This window comes from Achroia grisella, unplaced genomic scaffold, assembly GCF_030625045.1.
Source record: "Achroia grisella isolate CSIRO2021 unplaced genomic scaffold, CSIRO_AGI_Agris_v1 utg540, whole genome shotgun sequence".
Taxonomy (NCBI): domain Eukaryota; kingdom Metazoa; phylum Arthropoda; class Insecta; order Lepidoptera; family Pyralidae; genus Achroia; species Achroia grisella.
Window position 1 is genome coordinate 3,081,413 of NW_026712925.1, and position 24,193 is coordinate 3,105,605.

The window sequence follows — 24,193 nt, forward strand, 5'->3', positions numbered from 1 at the left end:
GCTCTGGGAGTGTTAGGTTACAATAAAAAAAATGTAATTAAATAGAATTATTATTATACTAATCAAAGCACCTGTTGTATGTATTATATACAACGAGAATTATCTACAATTTTTAATTACGTAATACAATTAAATATTGTAATGTGAAATAAATAGTACAATTCTAAAATTATAATTATGTTAAGACCCTTGTCGGAAGTACCTTTAATAAGTAAAAGTGTTATAGCGAAAGTCGCAAGACATTTTCTAGATTGTTGTTATGGAGGGATATCATAATGTCTATTATTATGAACTAAACATAATATATATTAAAGAAAAAATAACTGGAGCTTAAATGAAACTTTGTAACAATATAATAGTAACTATATTATGAAATATAGCTGAATATTCCATTACTTAATATATTGTTGACACTTGAAACGCAGCTGTGCAAATGAATGTAGGAAGACTGCATGAATCGAAATGCTTAATTTTAATAAAACAATGATGTGTTCAAAACTAACCTATGAATATTTGAGTTGCCGTATTAGGGTCTTGACATAGAAACTGAGCATGATTAGTAAGTATAATTACAAAATTATTTATCCTCTGTGAATTTGTGTATCTTTTCCGGTTCAGCAAGCTCCTTCAGGCGGTGGAGGTTGTTCCACCACAGTTTGAGTCTGTGTCGACGGACCATATTGAACCATGGTGTTATTGGGCCCTCTAACGTTGGTAAAAACCTGCAAATAAAATAGTAATCAATGTACTACGTGTAATAATTACATTTGAATTTTTTGCAGTTTGGAGAAAATTCGGGAATATACGATATATAAAGTAGAAATATTATATGTAGTATGTAATACTGCATAGTTGTAATCAATGCTACAAAAACATTAAAGAATATCCACTGAATCGTTTCTATGCAACTTTTCAGCACGCAAATTCATGTGGGGTGAGTTTCAAAACAGCAATTTTAATTTCATACGATGTCAAATCTGATATTGGATTGATCGATTGGAGGGAGGATAGCTAAAATCGAAGAGTCTAAAATCCCAATTTGTATAAATAAATTGTATCATACTCACGCATTGAATTCACTTTTGGGTACGAAGCAATATTCGGAAATTTCATCAGCATTGGGTTTTATTTTAACATCATTTTGGAAGAACAACACGTAGTCGATTTCATGTTCACCCCAGACACCGTCGCCGGGGTCGTGGTAGTGAATACGAGTCAGGTACGTGAACAACTCAGGGTCCATCTAAAAATCAAAAACTATATCTCTATACACAGTACAGCAATATAGAAAAAAGTGCTGAAGATTTTGGGAAACTATAGTGTGTTCTTTATAACTAAGAAATTAATAAAATACATTCAGGTTCCAAATAATACATTATATTCTTAGTTAAGTAATTAAATTTGTGTACTGTATAAAATTTCAACACCATTTAAGGATGTCTATTACTACTGATATTTTATAAAGTTCCTATCCATACTAGTATTAAATATGCGAAATATCTGTGTGTCTGTTGGTATCTATTCATGAGTAACCGGCTGAATGGATCTTAAAGAAATTTGAAGTGAAGACATGAAATAATCTTATTCATTAAAATTAACTTGAGATAAAATGCTATTGTCTATGTGATTGATGATCAAAATCTATCTTTATTGACGTTGCAAATGTGAGTTGGTATGTTTGTTAGCTCTTGGCAAACAGCTAAACTAGCAACGATAAAACTTTACATAGGTGTAGTATTACGCAATGGAGAAAAAAATGGACTTATTATAGTAGTGTTTCAAGTTTAAAAAACAATGAAAGTCAAGGCTGAAAGAAAAACGACAAGTGAATATTCAATAAATATTATATTTAGAAATATTGCATATAACGAAAAACTACCTGATCTAAAGGTATACCCAACTCGTGGTTGAGTCGCCGACGCGCAGCTGTTATAATGTCTTCTGGCTTATTATCAATGTATAATGGATGACTACAGCACGCATTGGAATAATAGTCTGGGTAAGTCACCTGTTCAAACAAAAGTGTTTCACTAATAATACAAATGGAATTTTTTGTATAATTATCATGATAAATTTGCTAATTGCTACTGAAGCTATGGATGATTTTTGATTTAAATGGTTTACTTTCTTTTTATGCTTGATAATAGAATGGTAGCATCTGCCTTCGCTAATGGCATACCCTGGTGGATGATAAGATGAGTCTGAAGTCAGCTCAGTTAACCATCATGGTGAATTCGTATTGTATTGCTAAAGAGCACTGCTTGAGACCCGTACCCGGCGGTCCATAAAGGACCAGCGGACGACTTGTACAAGGTGAATTCATAATTAATGAACTATGATGGTTTTCAGGATAAATCACTGTTGAGCTCATTTGGAACATGGTTAACAATGGGACCAGTATTCTTCATTATTTACTGGCATGATAGGCCCAGGCTAGATTTGTCAATTACCGAAATTTATTTGTATACAATCTTAAATGATATTTGATTAGTTTGTCAACAGACAAAAGTTTAGGTTCTTTTATTGCGATAATTGACCCTTAAAAGCTATAACAGATTAGCAGAAAGAGCAGACTCATGGCTCCCTCTTAGTTGTTGACCATTTTGTTTCGATTAATACCTTTTTTAATAATGGCAATTGTAATAGTTCATTATTTGAGACAAATGATGATGATGATTATTTATTATTTTATTGACTTGGTTTTCAAATTTGAGTCATGTTGGATACATTATCCTTTTGTATAATTAAAAACTTGAGTATAATTGAAACTGGGTTTATCCTGGATGCTATTGTAAACTCAATTGATAAAATTCTACTTTATTGTGATTATTTTGGACTAATGGTGTATCTAAAAATATCCTATATTAAAAGATTCGTTTTTATTAACTTATAACTACTGAGCCACAGTAACATATGGCTTCATCAGATAGTAATTATGTGTTTATACAAATATTTACCTTCTGACTAGCTCTTCTTTGCAGCAACATATCTCCTCTTTTGTTAAAAAGAAAAACACTGAATGCTCGGTGCAGCAGCACCTTGCCATCCGGGGCAACTTTGTGACAATCTCTCTTACTGGCAGTACCAATGAAATTATCTTTCTCATCTACTAGTAGACAAATGTCTCTATCTAAATGTTCTGCCTAAAATGACAATAATAATATGTTTATTTTTATAATTGGAATTACAGAATTTGGCATAGCTCTGTCTCAATGTAAGTTATGCACAGAATATACTGGGAGAGGTCATAGTAAGTATAGATAAAATATTATTTGAAAAATTTGAACATATTACATACTTAATAGTAAAAACTACATTAACTTCAACATGTTTTAGGAACTCATTTGGGAATAAAGTTAAACCTTGACATTTACATTTACATTTTAAGCCAACAAAAATTGTCTGTACATTTAATATTTAGGTATTAGAAAAAGAAACTTATAAAGTATACATTTAAGGACACCTGAAAAATCAAGTGGAATACATAATTTTCCGATCTCCTTGGTGGAAATTGTTAAGATCACTTTCAACCTATTTCTTTATAAAGCACTATATTTCTTTTATGTGCATACGCACATAAAAGAATGTATATCCTCATAGTCACAATATCTTAAATCTCGTGCGGTTAGTGGCATAAGCATTAGAATTTGAAATTACTTACTATAATAAAGCTGAAAGTAAGGAACATAAGGAAGGGAACACTGGTACATGAGAGTTGTATAATCATATCATACCAGTGTCAAAGCTTCAATTAACTTATTAAATAGTATGAAATTACATACCAACATATGAGTGATACCACTCATATGCATGTCACATTATAATGCAATGCCCATAATACTGTTCATGTACATACAATCAGCTTGTTTGCCATTCTAAATTTCTATTGCGCACCTGAATGGGATCAACTCCATCTTTGTCTTTCTCCTCAGCTTGTGGTTTCACTGGTTCTGTTGCCAAACATCTTGTTTCTACGCGTATAGTACTCCATACAGATCTTGCAAGTCTCCGGACCAACATCTTTTAGAGAAAAAATATATTTAAAGTTAATATCGACTTACTATTTACATCACAATTAATATAATCACTAACCACACAGGTTAGTGATTATATTAATTTAAATTAAGAATTTAGCTAAAATGTAACTGTAGAAGATTCGTATTTGATATGTGATTTGTCTGTTAATATGTGATTGTTTGTGATAAAAGGGTTTACTGAATGTTTGCAATTTAAAGAGGTGGTTTTCTAGAGACAACAGGCTATTATTTCTATGTGGTCATGTGGCTTGCTTGTCTACTATTGCAGTAAATTAGGTTTGTACCAATATTAACATGACCAGTCACTTTAATAAAAAATAATAGTTATATAAAAATATTAAAAAAAGAAAATGGTGAGAGCAGGCTGTCTATAGGGTGCGCCATATCTGCTACGCATAAGTATAGAATTGACAATATTTGATAAGGGCTTTTTTGAGAAATTAGTATGAGGACGAATATTCTTAGATAAAACAATTATTTAATGTTTAGCTTACAAGAGGAAAAACGAAAACACGCATAATTTTATATTTAAATCTTATTAATATTTTTCTTAATATTGTGTTAATCTTACAAATCATACAAGTTGAAAAATAAAAGGCATTTATGATTAGAATAAATAATACAGACTGGAATTATTTAGCTTACATTTCTAGAAGGTACGTTAATAACTCTTTGGAATCGTTTATTGATATTATTCTCTTCTATTTTCTCCGAATAATCTATAAAATGATACTAATCATTTCATAGTGAGAAATCAAATTATAAAGCAATGCAAAAAGAAATAATTAAGTAGATCAACCGTTTTGAAGTTTTACGACTTCTTGACATTGACATTATTTCCTTGAACAAAGTTGCCAGATTTAATTTTAGTCATGCTTTTTTTGTCGTGCAGAATGTAATAAGTCAGCAGTTTTCACTTAAAATAAATTACAGTGTAAACAATATTGATATTGAACTCGATTAAATACTAGTAATCTACTAAGTAATATAAAAAATATCCCTTAGTTCTTTGAGGATATTAAGAATCTAAGATTTTTTTGGGAAAATTATACTATTATATATCTATTCTTAATATTACAAGCGGGTCGGCGGTTAAAGTTTGATACCTAAATACGCCTATCGCACATTTTATTTTAACCATTAGCAACATTATTAAAAAGAAAATAAAAAATATAGATTAATGCCTGAAATTTAATCTCATCAAAGGCTATGACTATATCTTTTTGCAGCTCCTACATAATAAAATGAACGTAGGTATAACGAACATAGTGATTTTTTGCTTAATGAATGTCTTGCTGTTTGTTTAAAGAACTAAAATTAAATTTTGCTTTCTAGATAAGTCGCAAATGAAGTCTGTTGACTCATATAAGCGTATATTTCTTAATTATATTGGGTACTAGCTGTATTCGCGACTTCGTCTGTGTGGAAATTAATTTTATTTTTCTAAAATAAAAGTAGCCTAAGTTACTCCTTTAGTAGCTGATGTAACAGCTACCTGCCAAAGAAAGTCCCGTCAAAATCGGCCCAGACATTTCAGAGATTAGCCGGAATAAACAGACAGGCAGACAGACAAAAATTCTAAAAAATGTTATTTTGGCGTATGTTCCGTATTTATATTCATATGCATGTAGTAAAAAATATTTTTTATTTCAATATTACAAACACACTACAATTTTATTTATATGTATAGATTTACAAAGTTTTAGAAAACACTTGTTGTTACTAATAGGTATAAGTATTACTTTGGTATTAGAATGATTGTAACAGATTTTGTCATGGAATTTTATAATGTTATAAAATCGAATAGTTCAAAGTCAGATTAGTAACTTTATTTGTGAAATTTTGAATCCAATATTAATCATAAGGGTAGAGAATATTAGTATTGGGGAGTACAGGCGCTGTTCATTATATATTATATTGGTACATAACAGGACGACCTCCACGTAGACTTTATTGGAATTTGTTGTAGTTTATCTCTGGTAAATTCGCTTTCTGATCTAATTGCCATAACGTCATCATTATTCTATCATGACCCACTTTAGTGCTGGTATATGCACCATTATATATTTATCTATTTTAAATAAACTTGACCATTACAATATTTATGTTGCAAACTGTTGTTAGGGAAGTTACCCTCACAACAGTTTGCAACATAACATTCTATTAAAGTGAAAAGTTCAGGGGAACTTTTCACTTTAAGAGAGTAACTATAGTGGTGTCCAAGTAAACAAATATTCAAACATACTTTATCTGCCATACCAGCCAGTCTAGACATCGATTGTAAACCTCGTTCTAACAACTGTACGTATTCTGCTAAAAAAAATATAGCTGATAAAATAATATTCTTCTCTTGGGGAATCTTGAAGAAAAGATAAAGAAGTTACTGTAAAATCGATGATATACAAGTATTTGTGGATATTTGCGACTTTCTTACCTACTGTGTTTTTAAAATGTTAATGTTAGACTATTTAAACAGTCTAAATGACTACTTAATTTAATTATTATATGTTATTGGTATGTCTGTAATAGACCTACATGAATATAGATATTTTGAATTTGAATATAGTTATTATTGCGGTATTGGGGTATTGATTATAGTTATAATTGGGGTATCCCAAGAAAGGTATATACTTAGATTAATTAGGTTGCTACTTAATTAGTTGTTTTATTTATAATGTCCACCTATAATCTATTCTTGCCTTGACTGTTTACTTTCCTTACACAGGAAGTGTGTTAGACAAAAATAGATTTGTCCTATACACATGTTGCAGTTGAAGCTGCATTTTGGAACTGAAATGTTGTCTTTAATATTATTTAAAGGGAGGTAATATTTACAAAATGCCGAATGTTAAATTGGCAATAAGGGTAAGACCGTTCAGTGAAAGGTGAGAACATATCAACAGTAAAGTGTTATAGTGTGCTGTGTTGCTGTATTGTGGATAAGTGGAATAATGAATTAGCTATATATAGTAACATTTATAGTTAATTTCAGTCTTATTAGAAATACTACTTCAAGCATAAATTTAACTGTATTAATCGATCTAAATAACATAGATACTTTTATAAGAAAAATTTGAGTAGGTACCTACCTATTTACTAAAGAATACAAAATAACTAACTATGTTAATTTTATATTTATCTGCATCCATTTCATCGTTTCGTCTAATAGTCCTATATAGCATTTATTCATTAGATATGTACCAATAATGCACCCTTTTAATAGTATAGTATTTCATACTGACAAAATCTCTTTGTAATATTATTATATATACTACGGCGCGGCGCGCATGTTTTTTTTTTAATAAATGGGCTCAAAATTTATTACTTGCTATTTGATTTTATCTTTTAGATTTTGTGATTGTCCTTTTATATTTTTTTTAGTTTAGTGGAAGTTGACATGATGTAGGAGTTAAGGCCGAAGACTGCTTTTTCTCCCTCGGAACGCGAAGTCTATTCTATTTTCGGCTTATAGCTTAGAGGGCGACCGGTTGCCGGCCGCATAGGTTTAGGATACATTTTTTCGAATGATAAACAAATTTATGCTATCATGGGATTATATATGAACCATTCACTATTATACCTATCGATGCCCAAGTATTTTCTGCACCTTGGTATGACAAATACTTAAACCACGGCCTATACTATATATATACCACCTTAATTTATCTGTTTCTGATAGGAAATGATTTCATAACAAGGAATGAATTGTAATGGACAGTATACCTACTAAATATATTTTTATTTTACAGAGAACTTAGATCCGAGAAGGATCGGATGCCGGTTGTGTCAGTCGTTGACCTCCATGCAGTTACGATCACCAATATTAAAGTAATTAACTTCATATACTTTTAATAGTCTATTTAGTTTCGTCATGTCTCTCATATTTACCTATCTAAATAGCTATCTGTCTATATATTAAAATTTTGAATGAAATCGCATGCAACACCGTTATAATAACTAAGCTATAAAGCTAATAAATGCAGGTACAGTCAGCGTAACAAAGATATTAAATATATCGGCGGTGCATAATATTGTTTTGTTTAAGCAAGTAATTTATTGTAAATAATTAACAAAAGTAACTTTATTTATTGAATTCAAAATTTTAAAAATATCAATACAACGAAATATGAAATATATAGGGTACAGGATCTTCGCATTCGACTTCTGAAGAAATTGTATTGTATACCAAAAGCAACAAAATCAATATTTTTTTTATAAGTTAATGGGTTATATAATTATAGATATGAGTTTTTGACAATCCTTTATGGATAAAGCCGCCTGTGTTATTAATTTAAGGTATTGTACATAATGAACAAAAAATTGATACAATATTTATTTAGAATTTGTCATAAATTGTATGTGATTTTATTACAGGTAAGTGTTTCGGGTGCAGGCGACAGTAGGGAGAGAGTACGTCGTTACTATGCCGACTACACTTTTGACAGTGCTTGCCCCATTACCAATGCCACTTTTGCAAATCAAGAAATGGTTAGTTTTAGTCATATTGCTATTTTAAAAAGTAGACAAATATCTGCAAGTAGTAATGTGTATTACTGTTATTTTTTATGGACGGCATTCGTTATTCTGATAGTAAAATAATACTGAATTTATGAGCCTAAAGATAGGTAGATTTAGGTTAATGATAATTTATTACAACTGTAATTTACATATAACGTTGGATGTACTTGTAATAATAATAATAATATCTGTAAATATGGGTATTAGACTGATGTGGATATTTAGATTTTTTTGTAAACCCAGACAAATACAAACATTCATACTCATGAATACTATTGTTTGTACCGTGCGCGAGATCGCGGAATCGACCTCGCTACAATTGATGTAAACCGGTAGATCATCGAGGCCGTTAAAATAATGGCAAAATAAGTATTGACAATACTTTGTATGTACTACATAGTAATTAGATAGACAGGTATGAAGTGTTTTTATTCTTGTTTTAGGCTCTTACAATTATATCTATTAGTGCTGTGGTAAAAATGCGTGTAACGATTTATAGCATAGATAAGAAATTTAAAAGCGGTATTACTTTTTTAAATTTACTATTACAGTAAATGTTACTTACAGGTATTTGAAACAATTGGACGGGATGTGATAAGCAGCGTCTCAACAGGATGTTCAGTTTGCGTACTTGCTTACGGTCAGAGCGCTACAGGCAAGACACATACCATGATGGGTACCGAGAGTCAACCCGGTCTTATACCTCGGCTGTGCACTGCTCTAGCCGAACTGAAGCCTTTTGATCTTACTGTCAGGTAAAATATGGAAGATTTAAAAGATTGTACATTATTATACAATAATAGCGACAACGGCAAACGTCAATGTTTTTCTCTTTACAATAAGTGTCGTATAATGTTAGCAGATGAACTTGATAGATAGAATATTGTCTGTGACTCGGGATCAGACATACAAAAATGTATTTTTAAATTGTTCTGGCGAGTTTTCGGCACGTTCTGTATCATTGAACACTTATTAGAGTTTTCTAATGCGTTTAAGAATAAGAGCGATTTTCCAGGTTTTAAAAAGACGTTTATTTGCCCTGCAAGTCTCCAATATAGGTCTGTACACCATGTTTCATTAAATTAATTATATAGTAGCAGAATTTTACAATTTATTTAGTAACAAATATTGTGTGAACATGAGACGTTTACAGTTTTTTTTAATAATATAAAGTTGGTAATATATGTACGAGTATATAGGAAAGAAAATGTCTATAGAATCATGACGTGATGCCTACCCCAAAAGTTTTTTGGTCCTTTGACCTGGAAATATTTTATGCATTGTAATTGTGCTGGTTCAGTGCTTAAATGTGGTATGATAAGAAAAATAAAAATTTGTTTATAACTTATATACCTTAGGGTATTCTGAAAATGCTTACGCAATGTCGATGACAAAACATCGAATAGCTAGTAGTCGATTAAGATAGGTAGATAGAACAGATCTATAGAATTGTGTCGGTAGAGAGATATTAGCTACAGATAAAACACGTGATGATTACACACAAAAGGGTGCTAAACGATTGCGTGTCGCGGGGGCCTTGGACTCGGGAATAACGGCGCCACACTTTATTGCCATTCAATGTAAATCGAAAACAACCCACCAAGAATATAAAGTGTTAAAAATTAGTAGCAAAACCTTATAAACCTATTTTACGTTGCTTCAAGTTGTACCTAGATATTCTAATTTTATGTATCCACTTTTAATTGGATATTTGTATTTGAATTATACCAGAAAGAATTATGAAATACCTTTTTATTTAAAAAAATGCGGTTCATCTGATGGTAAATTAGGAGATTAATAATCTTCGTGGTCGTATTTCTTACCCATACCTTTCAGGAGTACTATGATGTAATGCCTCTGTAAAACAGTCGGATTAAAACCGATAACAATCGGTTTTCAGTCCATGGAGTCTAAAATATTAATTGATGGGCATGGTAGTCGTTTGACATCAGGTGGTAAGGCCCATCTGATGCTTGTTTGACACCATCGTAGTTTAGAAAAAGTAAATTAAGTTAAATAAAACTACCTATATCTTTTTGTCTTCTAACATCAAAACAAAAATGACAGCATCGTATTCAGAATCTCCTTTTGACCTTGTTTTGTTATAATTATGTTTTATGGAATTTTTATAACTAAACTGTAGACTACCAAATTATATAAACATTATAAAACATCAGGTGTGCTTTATCTAGCACAGAAATAAATGATAGATAGGTGTTACAATTCACTTACAGATTATTATTGTAACAGGTTTTCAATTTAATTTGACCTTGAAATACTAGATTTTGGAGAAATAACATTGTAAATTCGTTTTGCAATAAAAGTGCCTCCATATCATACATAATTAGCAATAGGAATCTACACCTATCTAAATCAGATCGGAGTAAAATAAATAAAAAGTATATTACAGTGAGGTTGCTGTGATCGAACGGTATATTGATATTATTGTAATAGGGAAAGACGGTTTTTGGAAGAAATTAGAATTTTTAATTATTTAATTTAAGGATCAATAGAAGGATTTCTGAGGAATATCTTAACGTAACTTAACTTAATTACACATCTGTTTGGGTGTGTAATTTTAAAAAATACGGACATTTCATAAAAATTACCGTAGAGTAGCATATCAAATTGTAGCTAACGATCACAATAATCATTTTGGCATATTTTTATAACGGAATATATAACAATACAGTATTTGTTGTTAATCACGACATTTCAAACCTGAAAAACATAATTACGGTGAAACACGTAGTTAGTACAGTAATCTGCAAAATTATCAAAAACTGCATAAATCATTTTGAATAGAATTTATTAAACATACATACCCATTTTCTGTACTATGAATGTTAGCTCGAGACATGTTAAAAGGCGATATCGATAGCTCCGTTAGTAAGGCTTCACTCAGGCGTTAGTTCACTCACGTCACCGCCCGCCCTATGTTGTTGACTAGACCTTTTCTGTTCGTATAATACCTTTGGGAAAAAACACATGAGTAAGTATTTAATCATTACTCTTCGTTTATTTTAATAGATTATTTGAATAGTTTTTTAAAAAAATGTGATAATAATATCAATTATTTTTATCCCCATATGAGGACTTTTATAATTCGATAGTATTTTTTGTTTACTACTCAAAGAATTTTATTTTTTTTTTAAACTTGGTTTTATTTATTATGGTTTGCATTTCATAATGTTACAATTGATAGTTAAGTTAGGTATTTTATTGAGCAGATCCATTATGGACCTTGCTGGGAACAGCAAACACGTTTTTGGTTCACTTTGGATAGTGCACGATATTTTTTTTTGTTGCGATTGGATGTTTCCATTCAACGAAAAAGGAGAGGGAGAGAAATAATAACGCGTCCTAATATTTTACATTCAATTTTTTTTACAATGTATTGAAACTCAGTTTATGTTTTTGAATGGGTTAATTTAAATTTGATAATATTTCGATTTGTTATATTATTTTAATGCTCATTTTATTTAAAAGGACTACTAACTAACTGACTTTTATGGTTCAGTTTAATAACAATTCTCCCGTCTAAACATAGTGAAAAGTATATAAAAAAAGATACTTAATAGAAGTTTAATATTGGGTAATTTTTTTTAATTTGATTGATTTCGATTGCTTTTTGATTCATGCAAATAAAAACAATTGCAAAAAATTTTTATATACTTACAAAACTTGGTTTAAAAAGAAAAAACATGTAAGATCTATATTAACATAACTCATTAAGAGTTCATATATATATTGTATGTAGAGTCTGGTCGAAATTAGAATTTTTCATAGTTGACCAAAATTGTTGAATTGCTCGATTTAGGTTTCGATTGTTTCAGCGAACAGCAAAAATGTAGCTTTCTTCTATGTTGCGTACAGAGACAATTTTTATTTAAGTTTCTTATAATGTTATATTGGAAAGTTTAGTGCCTACGAATCCACAGTAAATAGTATACTTAAAATAATTTAAATCAGTTTATACAGAACCCTCAGCATATGGAACCGCCTTGTAATTGCCGGTATTGTAGTTATAAATAAATTAAAGTTCTAAATACAAAGATTGTATTACGAAAATATAATGTGTTATCGAACTTGTCGAGACTGATGGATAGTTTTATTTCGTTTACCCCCATAAGGTGTCTGCGACGCGCGAGGCAATGGCACCCACGCCACGCTTCTGTTCCATAATAGCTTTTGTTTTTCAATGTATACAAATTGCCAACTGAACTTTGCCATCGAAGTCGAATTGAATATTTTGAACGTTGTGATATAATCAGTTTATTTCATGTTCTAGGTAATTGTATTCGGATTGTAATGAAATTAAAATTTAGTGGTTGTATGTTGTTACCCATGCCTTAGTATGTTTTATTTAAGATAATAAGTAGCGTGTCCGTCATCGCTATATAAATGATTTTCTCATCTTACATATAATAAAATAAAATTGTAGTGTCTGTTTGTAATATTGAAATATCTAACCGTTTATTACATGCACATACATATAAATACGGTACATACACCAAAATAACATTTTTATAATTTTTGTTTGCCTATCTGTTCCGGTTAATCTCTGAAATGCTGATTAAAGGAATATGGGTATATTATACGCTAAGCTGACTGATTTTAATTTATAGCCATATAAATTAAAATCGCTAAAAAAATATAACTATATTATAAAAAAATAACAATTGAAGTCCAAAAAATATAAATAAAATGTTAGGGGTGGACAATTCTAATCACCCTACGGTGCATAAAAAATTGTAGCCGATTCATAGACCTATGCATATTCAGTAGGTCTATGAAATATATTATATCATAAAAATTGGTCAAGCCGTTTCGGAGGAGTATGGTAACTAACATTATGTCACGAGAATTTTATATTTAGGGTACATATATATCTACAAGTCTATCCTGAAAAACTTAAAGACACATGCATAGGTTTAAGTTAACGAAAATACCCAAAACACACGCCTCTGTAAATATTGTTGTGTAATTAATTTTATTAATTCAACAAATCAGTAATATAACACGTTGGACTAAGGAAGTCCTTAAGTATTGGGTAGGACCTCAATATCTTTCGTCAGTAGCATTTTAATCAAGCGGCTGCGGCTAACTGTTGCGTCGCAAATTACCAAAAGAGGCAGCATTGCTGATGCATTGCTTGCTTACCCTCTTTCTAAATAAAATCAATTAGATACTACCTCCAAAACGGCCACAGATTATTCTTCTATTTATACATTCGTAGTTGTCTTTATTACTATATATGCTACATATATTCATGCAATAAATGTAAATAAATAAATTCGTAACAACAAAGCACGCACAACGATGAAACATAATTTCTGACTTTTAGTTCAAAATATCTTCGCATAACGTAACGGTATGTACGTATATATATACCTATGAAAATATTGCTATTAATTAAAATGTCGTTATAAAATCGTGACTAAAGGTTATTAGACCACAGTAGGTGTTTAATAGTGTTGACTGGATGTCGTACACAACTATATATACCTATCTTTATAAATTTCAAGGTCTATGAGACGATTCGGGAGGGGTATGCCTATATTGAACGACAGGGAAAAAATATTAATGCAAAAATCTTGACGTTCATAAGCGGCTAAAATGTCCTACTAGAATAAATGAATTTTGATTTTGAATGAAAATCTGGTTATAGTAACGGAATATAACCTATAATTAAGATTAAAAAGCAAAAAGACTTCTTAAGAGTATAAATCTTTATTAAATTAGAATTTATTATTCAAAAATAAAAGTGTGTGTAACTGTAAAATATCAGCGAAATAAGAAGTGGTTGAAATTCTATTAACTTGATTTGTCCCCCACATATTTTCTAATAATGAATAGTCTATGTAGTGACGCAACCAGGATACGAACGATCGAATTGTTTGCATTTTGATTTATTTAATTTAACTATGACACCGAGATAAAAACACAAATATTACTTATTCATCAAAATTACGTTTACATTGTTAAGTTTATAACATAAACACGTAACACCAATATATATCGTCCGTAAGAGGCTTACAAAAGAGAAAGAAGGCGCGCGACGTTGCATCACAAACAGCACCAGCTTAAAGTGGTCAATAGCATGATGCCAAGGACAAAGCCAGTCCTACTTAAGATTATGTCAGAACACATCGACGTTACAACACAACGCGTCAGGAATACTACTATTAAAATGTTTAATGTGTCGACGTTGGTAGAAAACATATTAACATTCCAATATTATATTAATATAAAATCTAAAAGCGTTAAACAGTGCCAGCTATTAAATATTATATGGCATATTACTAAAATAATTTAATTAGACTATTATCTATGCTCATCAGGAAGAATATTACATTTAAATGGTAAAATATTTTTGAAAATATTTATAGACATTAACGAGATACCGTCCACATAACAAAAGGTAAAGGTAGGTACAATAAAACAACATACATAAGATAATAATATAATATTACCAGAAGGATAATTGCTGCCATTTATATATAACAAACTAAATAACAACTAACAAGGAAAAAAAATACTTGAAGATATTCGGACATAGAGACCTAACATTGAGGTAATGCAGCTGTGAGCTGATGAGTCAGACAGATATATGTTACCTACAATAATGTACCTGTACCTATCAGAAGTACAAAGTCCATTCATATTTTTAAACGACAAGTAAAAAAATGTCTCGTCAATATTTTAATTTCATTCAGTATGACATTTTAATTTATGCTTAGTTTATTTTATCTTACTTTAAAAATTATGTACGTAGGTATATAGTTTATAATGTGTATGTAGTTAATGTAAGTGCACCTAGTTTACTATTATTTACATAAATATTAATTCATATTATACTTATTACTTATTTTTTTCTTCTTCATCATTATATGTTTGTTAGTTTTTTAGTTTTCTCATGTTTGCATATTACCTACCTGTTCCATATTTAAATCCCTTTACTTCGCCATTTTTCTCTCGCCAACAGTCTTTTCTATGTTTCTCTTTTGTTTTTTATGTTGTGTGCAGTAAAGTTAATCTAGAGATCCGCTTTAACTTCACACGGGTAGTTGAACAATATAATATACCTACATCTAAACCTTCGTCAGGTATTACTTGATTGATATGTAAAAGCTACACTTATGATTTTTGTTTCATTTTCATGACCTATATAAGTACCTAAGTCTTTTATTAAAAACCCAATTTATTTACATTGTAGTAAATAAACTGGATTAAAAAAAAGTTTCTTGTCACTTCTTCGCAATTGAATCTGTATACTTAACTGGACGATAGGGAAAAATATTAATATAAAAAAATTGGCGTTGATAAGCGGTAAAAATGTCTTGCATAAATTAATTATTCTTGATTTCATTTTGATTTTGAAAAACGTTTTCAATAGTTTCTTGGAGATATACAACGAACGAGTACACGACCTACTGGCAGGCGAGGTCGCGGTCACTTCTTGTCACTCTTTGCCACGGCGTCGGGGCAACGCGCGCAAAGATCTGCGTGTGCGGGAGCATCCGCACAGAGGACCTTATGTTCAAAGTAAGTACCAAATACACAATTTCTGGTTATACAGTTAACAATACATCGACCGATCCTGGTTCAGAAATCAAGTATCACAATACGACAGATTATAAAAAAACTTTCTTTGTTAGGTACTAACAAATATGGATGTTACTTACATTCATCTGAATAAAATTCATTATTATATACACTTCGCATTCCGATAATGGTAATACCGGCAAATCAAATTAATTTAAAGCAGATGACGCATGACGGTAGGCTCGCTCCTTTGTTTTGATTCGAATATGTTCCGCAAAATGTGGGGATATCCATTTAATACGACGTCTACAGGTCGTTACATGTATCTAACTATACATATAAATACTTAAATATATTTTTTGTACAATACATACGTAATACCTAGATAGAAAACACCCAGGAATTCACACAATCATAATCATGATTACAAATGTTTGGAATATGCGAGGAATCGAACCCGCGATTGAAACTATGTACGGCAGTGAGCTAAACATGCTGTCAAATATCGAGGCCCATGTCGTCATCTATTCTTATCCAAACTTGAATTTTGATGCTTTTTTAGCGATCATTATGATAATTGAAACGTTAAAATTTGCTGTAGATCTTCGGAGGGTTGCAGTACACGACGTCCAAACCCTACTCACATTGGTGAACGAGGGTAACCATAGGCGAAGAACAGCTGCAACTCGTCGTAATCCAACCTCGTCCAGATCGCACGCGTTGCTGGAATTAAGCACTTCCACTGCTACTCTACACCTCGCTGATCTTGCTGGAAGGTATCAAAATTTTGCATCGATATTTTTATGTAACGGCAAATAAGTTCGCCTGATGAAAAGTGGCATACATGACCAACATCACAGGCATTATGGACATCACGCCATCATGAGACGCCCTTTATCTATATCCCTCATGCCACTCCTAAGCATATTCAAAACGGAGCACGGCAGGAATTTGTACAAAGTCTGTCTCGGTAAATATTTCCCCATACTCACACTTTTGTACAAGTACATATATATTCCTCCTATTCCGAATAGATTTCGTTATTACAAGTTTGGTAAACAAACTTTGGAACAGTGATCGCTGTTCTTTTCATTACTTACAAAAGAGATTATATACCTATATATATATTTATCGAGGAGAAAGAGAGGAATCCTCATGTATGATAATGGTCTTCGCTAACGGTATATAGTGGAGATTGATAGGATAAGCTTGAGGTCAGGTCAATTAACCCATTGTGGCCAATACACCAGGAAACGAACGACGACCGACAATTTCTTCAGGGGAGATCGACCTCCACGCGGTGGAAACCATCGTGATACATTCCCGCGACCTGATGTATTATAGTACATAGCGCAGTGCACATTCCATTATTCCTAAATGGGGCCCCAAACCCAGTTATAATCGTGGCGCGGCTTGGTTTTGTAATGATTCAACTGCGTTTATAAGTGTGTACACTCATTAATAAAAGAAAAGGTCTAGGTTAAGATACTTATTGATTGTATTATGTCAGTCATGACCCTATCACGTCTCAAGGTAACCAAATACTTTGAATATATACTCATCTGTAAAGTTCTTTTTAACAGTCATGTAACTTATCTTATGTTATCTAATGTTTGCTATATCTCTTGAAAACTATAAAAATAGGAAGCAGTCTGACTCAGCAGAATAGTCATTATGAAATATTATATATACAAATCAGAGGTACAACTTGTACTAAGTCATATAACAAATAGCGAAGATGTAAGTCTTTTTTTATGTAATTGGAATGATGAACGTTTTGCGGTTGATGTGTATTCCCATGCAAAAGGGTTTTTATAGTGGCATAAAGTAGGAAGCTATGTTTTGCACATCTGATATAAAGTAGTTGAATGATCCAGATAATTTTAAAAGATATTTAATATGTATCCATCCAAACAGTAGGTTACAGATATTTTTATTTTGCATTAAATATTGACGTTTTTAAGACGACTAATATTTAAAATATTATTTACATCATATGCAGCGAAAAGGCGAGTTGGGAGGGCTGTGGTGGTGGCAGACAGAAGGAAGGAGCAAACATAAACAAATCTCTAGTTGCGCTTAGTAACGTCATATCCGCTCTTGGTAAGTAAAGTTGAAAAAAAAATATGGTCCATAAATTTACGGACGATAAAATTACGCAGTAGACGCTTTGTAGTTGTATGTATCACAGCAGATAACAAGATGTAAAATAACTTTTCTAGTTCTTTGTTGATATCTGTACAACCAATTCAATGCTTATGTTTTACAAAAGATATCAAAAACTACAAATACAACGATAGAATATATAATATTCCGATAACACATAAAAATATGTGGTTAACATTACCAACATGCATTGATTATTAAAAAGTGAAACCGAATCTATTTACTTAAAAAATGATAGTTCAAATTATGATAAGCATTTTCGAAGTTATGAGAGATGAAACAAACAAATAACGTTAAAAATATATAATTTCGACCGCGTGACCGTCGATGTACTCCTCTAATACATTAGGGGTGTTAGGAACGCGTTGCCGAGCCTGAATATTGGTTATAAGAGTGTAGCTATATGCTTTTCTACACTATTTTGTCAAATTACAACAGTACTAACGTTCTATTAGTAATTGGATTCGGTGGTCACACACCGCCTTACTTTTAATGGTCGCGGGTTCGATTTCTTGCACGGCACAAACATTTGCAATTATAACTATGATTGTTTGTATCGGTCTGGGTGTTTTCTATGTATAATACATATTTACGAAAAATAAATAATGTATGTATTTGTATCTGTTATCTAGTATCCGTAACACAAGCTTTAGCTAGCTTAACTTGGGTCTACATGGTTGTTTATTCCCGCCAAAGTTACGATGGGCTAATTGACCTGACTTCATTCTTATGTTTCGAATATACTGGTGGTCCGCTAGTGTATAATTTCAGCGCATGCGCGGGTGCATTATATTCAAGTATAAAAAATGACAGGCATTATTTTCTTACACATGTTCAGTGAGTGGAGGCGCTGGGCGTAGTAGGTTTGTACCGTATCGTGACTCTGCTCTCACTTGGTTGCTGAAGGACTGCTTTACAGGAGGCGCTAGCACTTTTATTATTGCAAGTACGTTTACATTATACACCTACTATTTTAAATTTGAAGCAGTCATTATTTATACGTACAATTAGAAAAAATCACGGGATCTTATAACGTTTTATTTATTTTTGTTATGTTGTTGCCGATATTTCGGCAGTGTTTCCGCGAGTGAACAGTTTACTCGTGATTATGGCGGTTGAAACACTGTGTTTACCTTACTTTTGGAATACACCCCTTTTTAAAATATTATTTTTGTTTACAATTATATACTTTGATTAATAAAATATTAAGGTACCGGAGCAACTATTTTATGGTTTATATTACTGAACTAATTTGGATAATGATTGTTTCTTTTTGTGTTTTGTATATAAGCTGTGTCTCCGAGTGTCGCTTGTTACGGGGAGTCTGCGTCCACACTTCGTTGGGCCGCACACGCTCGTCAGTTGCCAACCCCAAGAATTATTCACACTGAACCCAATACTGTCACCCGAGCTGCCTTGCAGGCGCAGTTCAACCAACTCTTAATTGAACTTACCAGAAACTATATTAAATATGTGAGTAAATACACACGGCAAATCGATTATAAAAATTATAGACAAATTGAAGACTGAAGTTATTATTACGAAGGTCACGTAATTATAAATTAGCTTTCTCGTTTTTTGCTAATATCTATATTAGTTAATATCACATCCTTTATTAGTTGTTCAATTGTTCAACTGTTAAATGTATTGTTCTGCTATTTATCCGAGTAACGTGCGAATGTAGCATTAATTTATTGAGGATATATATTTACAATTATAATAAACGTAACTTATCAATAAAAGTTACACTGGCGGCGCGGGTGAAATAAATATTGTTTGATTTTGATTTAAGTGGACTGTATCTAAATAATCTGACGGGTACGTGGATTGACACGATACACTGTTAGGTTGGTGATTGAGAACTGCTTGTGAGGATGGAACACAAAGAAAGACAGTTCTGGTAAGGAAGGAGGCACAGTACCTTTGAATTGTAGGTTTGCGGCGGCTATCGGTGTCTCCAGGTCCCAGCTACTTGCTTCACAACAATGGCACAAAAACAATGGTCTTAAACACACTAGTGCGATGCGGTGGATTAAAATGTTTAGTAATTATCACGAATTACTTATCTTATCAAGGCGGGAATTCAATGTCAACTTCAGCGTTCAAACGCGCTTTTGTCACTTTCGATACAAGCATCTTCTCGCTCGCACTTAAAACAAAGGTATGTGCGGGAATAGGAGAGGATAAAGGAATTAGGCCAATCCTTAGAAAATTAACGTTTCGTACCACGCTAAATTATTTATTTGAACAAACTATTACTAATAATAATTATACAATGATAAACAAAAATGTAATGTTAATGGCGCAACCAGTTAACAAATTAATTACTTAAATAATTAGTTTCATGTACTTATCCAAAATATTTTGCGAATTGTCAAATTTAACATAAATTTTAGTAATAAATTACTTATATGCAAAACTTTTTTTACAGGTACCAGAAATAGGCAAAATAATTTATGATGAAAAGCATTGGGGATTAACAGTAAATAATTTAGATGTCGATGAGTCACATAAAACTACAAAAATAGGTAACATTATGAACTCATCACATCCGAAAACAGACGCTCAATCAGAGTCGACGACTTCATCGGTCGCTAGCGGAAGTTCGGATGTAATTAACACGATAGATAAAAACCCAGACATAGTTCATGCAATTAGTAAAGAAGTTGACATCTTATTCGCTCCGACACTAGAAAGAACGAATAGTGGCAGTAATTTAAAAGTAATTGCTCCACTTAGACATAAACGTAGACAGTATAGATCACAGGAAGTTTTGCCTATAGATGAAAATTTACGAGATCACAGCCAAAGTTTGGCTAATGCGTTACCAAGTCAAAGTGAGAATGAAATAAATGCCATAAATAACAAGGGAACTGAAAAACAAACAGCAGCTTCAATTCCAATTCTTTATGATAGTCAAAGAGCGGAAATAGTAGCATCAGTTACAGAGAGGTTGTATTCAAAGTTAAAAAAGAAGGAAGAAGCGGCTGTTTCGAAAATGGAATCGATTGTAGATAAAAGAATTATGGAACCCCTAAGTGAATTAAGGATTTGTACAAATGCTCGCCAGCGCTTCATTGATTTGAGTCAAAAACCCACAAGAAATAAAAGAAGAATAGGAATACCCGCTCATACGCAGACGAGAATATCTGTTACTCGGGTAAAAGATCAAGGAATTGATATTCAAACCGATTTAGAAGCATATGTTTATAAGAATAGAGATTTTTATGCACTACAACGTGATGCAGCTACAGAAACCGAACCAATAACACCGCGTTGTAAAGAAATTGCTGTTGGGTCCAATTATGGGTACATAACTTTTAGGGACAAGTCAACTTTAACAGAAAATAAAAAAATAGTTTATATAAACTCACAGGTAATGACCGATAAGATATTGACATATAATCGTTCGACACAAACTCCTTTAGTACCACCACCAAGAAAGAAAAAGCGCATATCAAACCTTTCTAGATACATAAAAAATATTGAAAATAAAAAAAATTGTACTGAAGAATATAGCCTAACCCCAGTAATTAATATTAATATATCTCAGTCATATCCGACAGATCCAGAATCTCAAAGTTCTGATGATAATTTAGGTAAATCTCAAAACAACAAGGGTATATCTCATACATTGGAGATACCGAAAGTAACACCAACTCCAGACTTGTTAACTAATCACAGTGCTCTTGATACAATTAATAACAGTTTCAAGGAGGTCGAAGAAGAGAACAATACAACTTGTGCTTCTAATGTAAATAGTGTACTAACCGATGACAATGCACATGGCAGAGTAAACCAGTCAGAAACAAAAGCAAATGACGAATTTCCTGATTTTGAAGAATGTGCACTACCAAAAGTATCTATAGATGCTACAAGAAAAAAATATAACGAAGAAATAAGAGACATGATACTGGGACGAAATAAAAATATGTATCCTTATAATATAGTGCTTTCACCTCTTAGAGATACTTCAAACTCTAATAAAGTTGTAAAATTTAAGGACGTTGATGATTCCTTTGAGAAACCACCTCAGACAAGGCGGATATGTGAAAATAAAATCGACGAAACCTGTAAATCTAATATTAGTTCCGATACAACAAATTCAGATAAAGAATATAATGAACCCGAAACAGTTTACAATAGTATCATATCTGATTCCATAGAATCAAGTAAAACTGAAACAGACTCATTTATTTGGAGAAACGATATTAGGAATCAGCATAACAGAACAAATTACTTGAGAAGTTACGCACCTGTATATAAACTTCAATCACGGTATAGAACAGCTAAAGCGAAATTTTATAAAGAATTTCTAGGTCTAGAAGACACAACTGATACAGATACGGACTCTATAAAATGTTCGTGTGAGAAGTCAAACTTTTATAAATATTCTGGAGATAAAGATGAAAGATCTAAATTTAAACACAAATTATCTCAGAAAGAAAAAAATCCTGAAAATACTTGCTTCTCTTCTTTGAAATACAATACTGATAAAGACGATTTTTCAAATTATGATTGTGGTATATTAAATTCTTGTAAAGATTTAGAAATGTCTGTTAATAGGTATGATAGTTATTTATCGTCTTTTCCTAATAGCAGTATTAAAAAAGATAAGCTGACTGTAGATATTCCAACACGAACTCCCACAGAATATTTACATCATTTGGTTCAACTGAGAAGAGAGGTTATTCAAGCAGATTATGAAACGGATACTTCTTCAATATTTGTATCTCGGAAATAATATAGGTACTGGATATAGCTTTTACACTCTCTAGTACCTCTCTATTATATATTTATGGAGAGTATTAAACATAATGAATATTATTATTGCAACATTATTGTAAGTAACTTATTATAACAATTTTAGCACTTACTAGGTTTTATTCTATTTACACTAATGAGTGGTAAACAAGTTAACGCCTCACCATATGAATATTAGCCTGTGTGTGTGGTATTGTGGTGTAATTGCATAAATATACCATACGTTCCAACGACAAATATTTAGGTATAAGCTGTTTGGTTAAATATTTATTCATACTGGTGTTATTTAACATGATAGCCTTCTCCTCTATTTACTATGTTCCATTCGATAAATCTTGTACAACAAAATTAAGGAGGTGCTCGTTTCTAATAACCTTTAATTACTACACGTTCAATATAATTTTAAGTTTATCCAGAAACTGATGTATCACTAATAAATTAATCACTATATTATATAATAAATGTATAAGAAACAATAACATATATTATATATCAACTGTACTTTAGTTTTGCGAAAAACTTATTTTATTTCTGAAATTACTGCAGCAATTTGTGCCTCGGAAAGGTCAGTTTTTATGTGTATATACTTATTATACTATACTTATTGTAAATACGATTTATTGATGTTTTATTAAAAGAACACAAATTTTAAAATGTATTATTTATTACGTACTTAAAATATATCTGGACTTTCTCCACATTAAACTAGTGACCTCATTATATCCTTATTAGTTCATTCTTCATTCATATTAAAAGATAAAAAAAAACAGAAATAACGAAATTACTGACTGGACATTTTAGGAAATTTTCAGTACTCTCCCATACAGTTAGGGATATTGTGCGCGGCACCTAACAGGTTTATCCGCATTACTTACACAACTATCACTCCTGATTCAAGTTCAAGGTTGTGGTTGATAATTATGATTTGGTAATAGATTGAAAAAATTGAAATTAATTGCAGTATCTCAATATTGCAACTACTTTCAATTTTATCTTACTAGCGCTTAGTGAAAGTAATTTCACAGCAAGTAGCAACATTAATATTATTTATTTGACATATTGAGAATCTGAATTAAATTGATATCAGTTATTATGTGGCCTGCTTCAGTTTATGGTTTCCCACTTCTATTTGCACTACCTCTTGGGTATTTAAATCAAGG

General features: G+C 31.5%; 2 protein-coding genes across 2 annotated transcripts; one reads left to right on the forward strand and one right to left on the reverse strand.

The window, feature by feature from the left end:
• Window positions 1-34: 34 nt before the first annotated feature.
• LOC131847579 (isopentenyl-diphosphate Delta-isomerase 1) lies at window positions 35-4,760 on the reverse strand. Its single transcript, XM_059197172.1, has 6 exons — window positions 4,683-4,760; window positions 3,895-4,020; window positions 2,958-3,143; window positions 1,880-2,008; window positions 1,068-1,243; window positions 35-722 (listed from the first exon to the last, which is right to left on the reverse strand). The coding sequence occupies exons 2-6, from the start codon at window positions 4,018-4,020 to the stop codon at window positions 578-580; spliced, it is 762 nt and encodes a 253-aa protein (XP_059053155.1). The 5' UTR covers window positions 4,683-4,760; the 3' UTR covers window positions 35-577.
• A 3,047-nt stretch (window positions 4,761-7,807) lies between these two features.
• Window positions 7,808-23,503, forward strand: LOC131847786 (uncharacterized). The gene is made up of 9 exons (XM_059197436.1): window positions 7,808-7,865; window positions 8,412-8,525; window positions 9,123-9,310; window positions 15,955-16,103; window positions 16,705-16,879; window positions 18,106-18,206; window positions 19,108-19,215; window positions 19,561-19,742; window positions 20,701-23,503. Exons 1-9 carry the CDS (start codon window positions 7,812-7,814, stop codon window positions 23,011-23,013), a joined length of 3,384 nt encoding a protein of 1,127 aa, XP_059053419.1. The 5' UTR covers window positions 7,808-7,811; the 3' UTR covers window positions 23,014-23,503.
• The last annotated feature ends 690 nt before the right edge of the window (window positions 23,504-24,193 follow it).

Bases quoted from the DNA above. Each gene is read 5' to 3' on its own strand.
- LOC131847579 (XM_059197172.1), bottom strand. From the start codon at position 4,020: ATGTTGGTCCGGAGACTTGCAAGATCTGTATGGAGTACTATACGCGTA. The intron at 1,244-1,879 runs GTAGTTTTTCGT...TTTGATTTTTAG, and splicing joins TGGGTATACCTTTAGATCAG to ATGGACCCTGAGTTGTTCAC. The intron at 723-1,067 runs GTGAGTATGATA...TTTTATTTGCAG, and splicing joins CCCAAAAGTGAATTCAATGC to GTTTTTACCAACGTTAGAGG.
- LOC131847786 (XM_059197436.1), top strand. From the start codon at position 7,812: ATGCCGGTTGTGTCAGTCGTTGACCTCCATGCAGTTACGATCACCAAT. The intron at 7,866-8,411 runs GTAATTAACTTC...ATTTTATTACAG, and splicing joins TTACGATCACCAATATTAAA to GTAAGTGTTTCGGGTGCAGG. The intron at 19,743-20,700 runs GTGAGTAAATAC...CTTTTTTTACAG, and splicing joins CCAGAAACTATATTAAATAT to GTACCAGAAATAGGCAAAAT.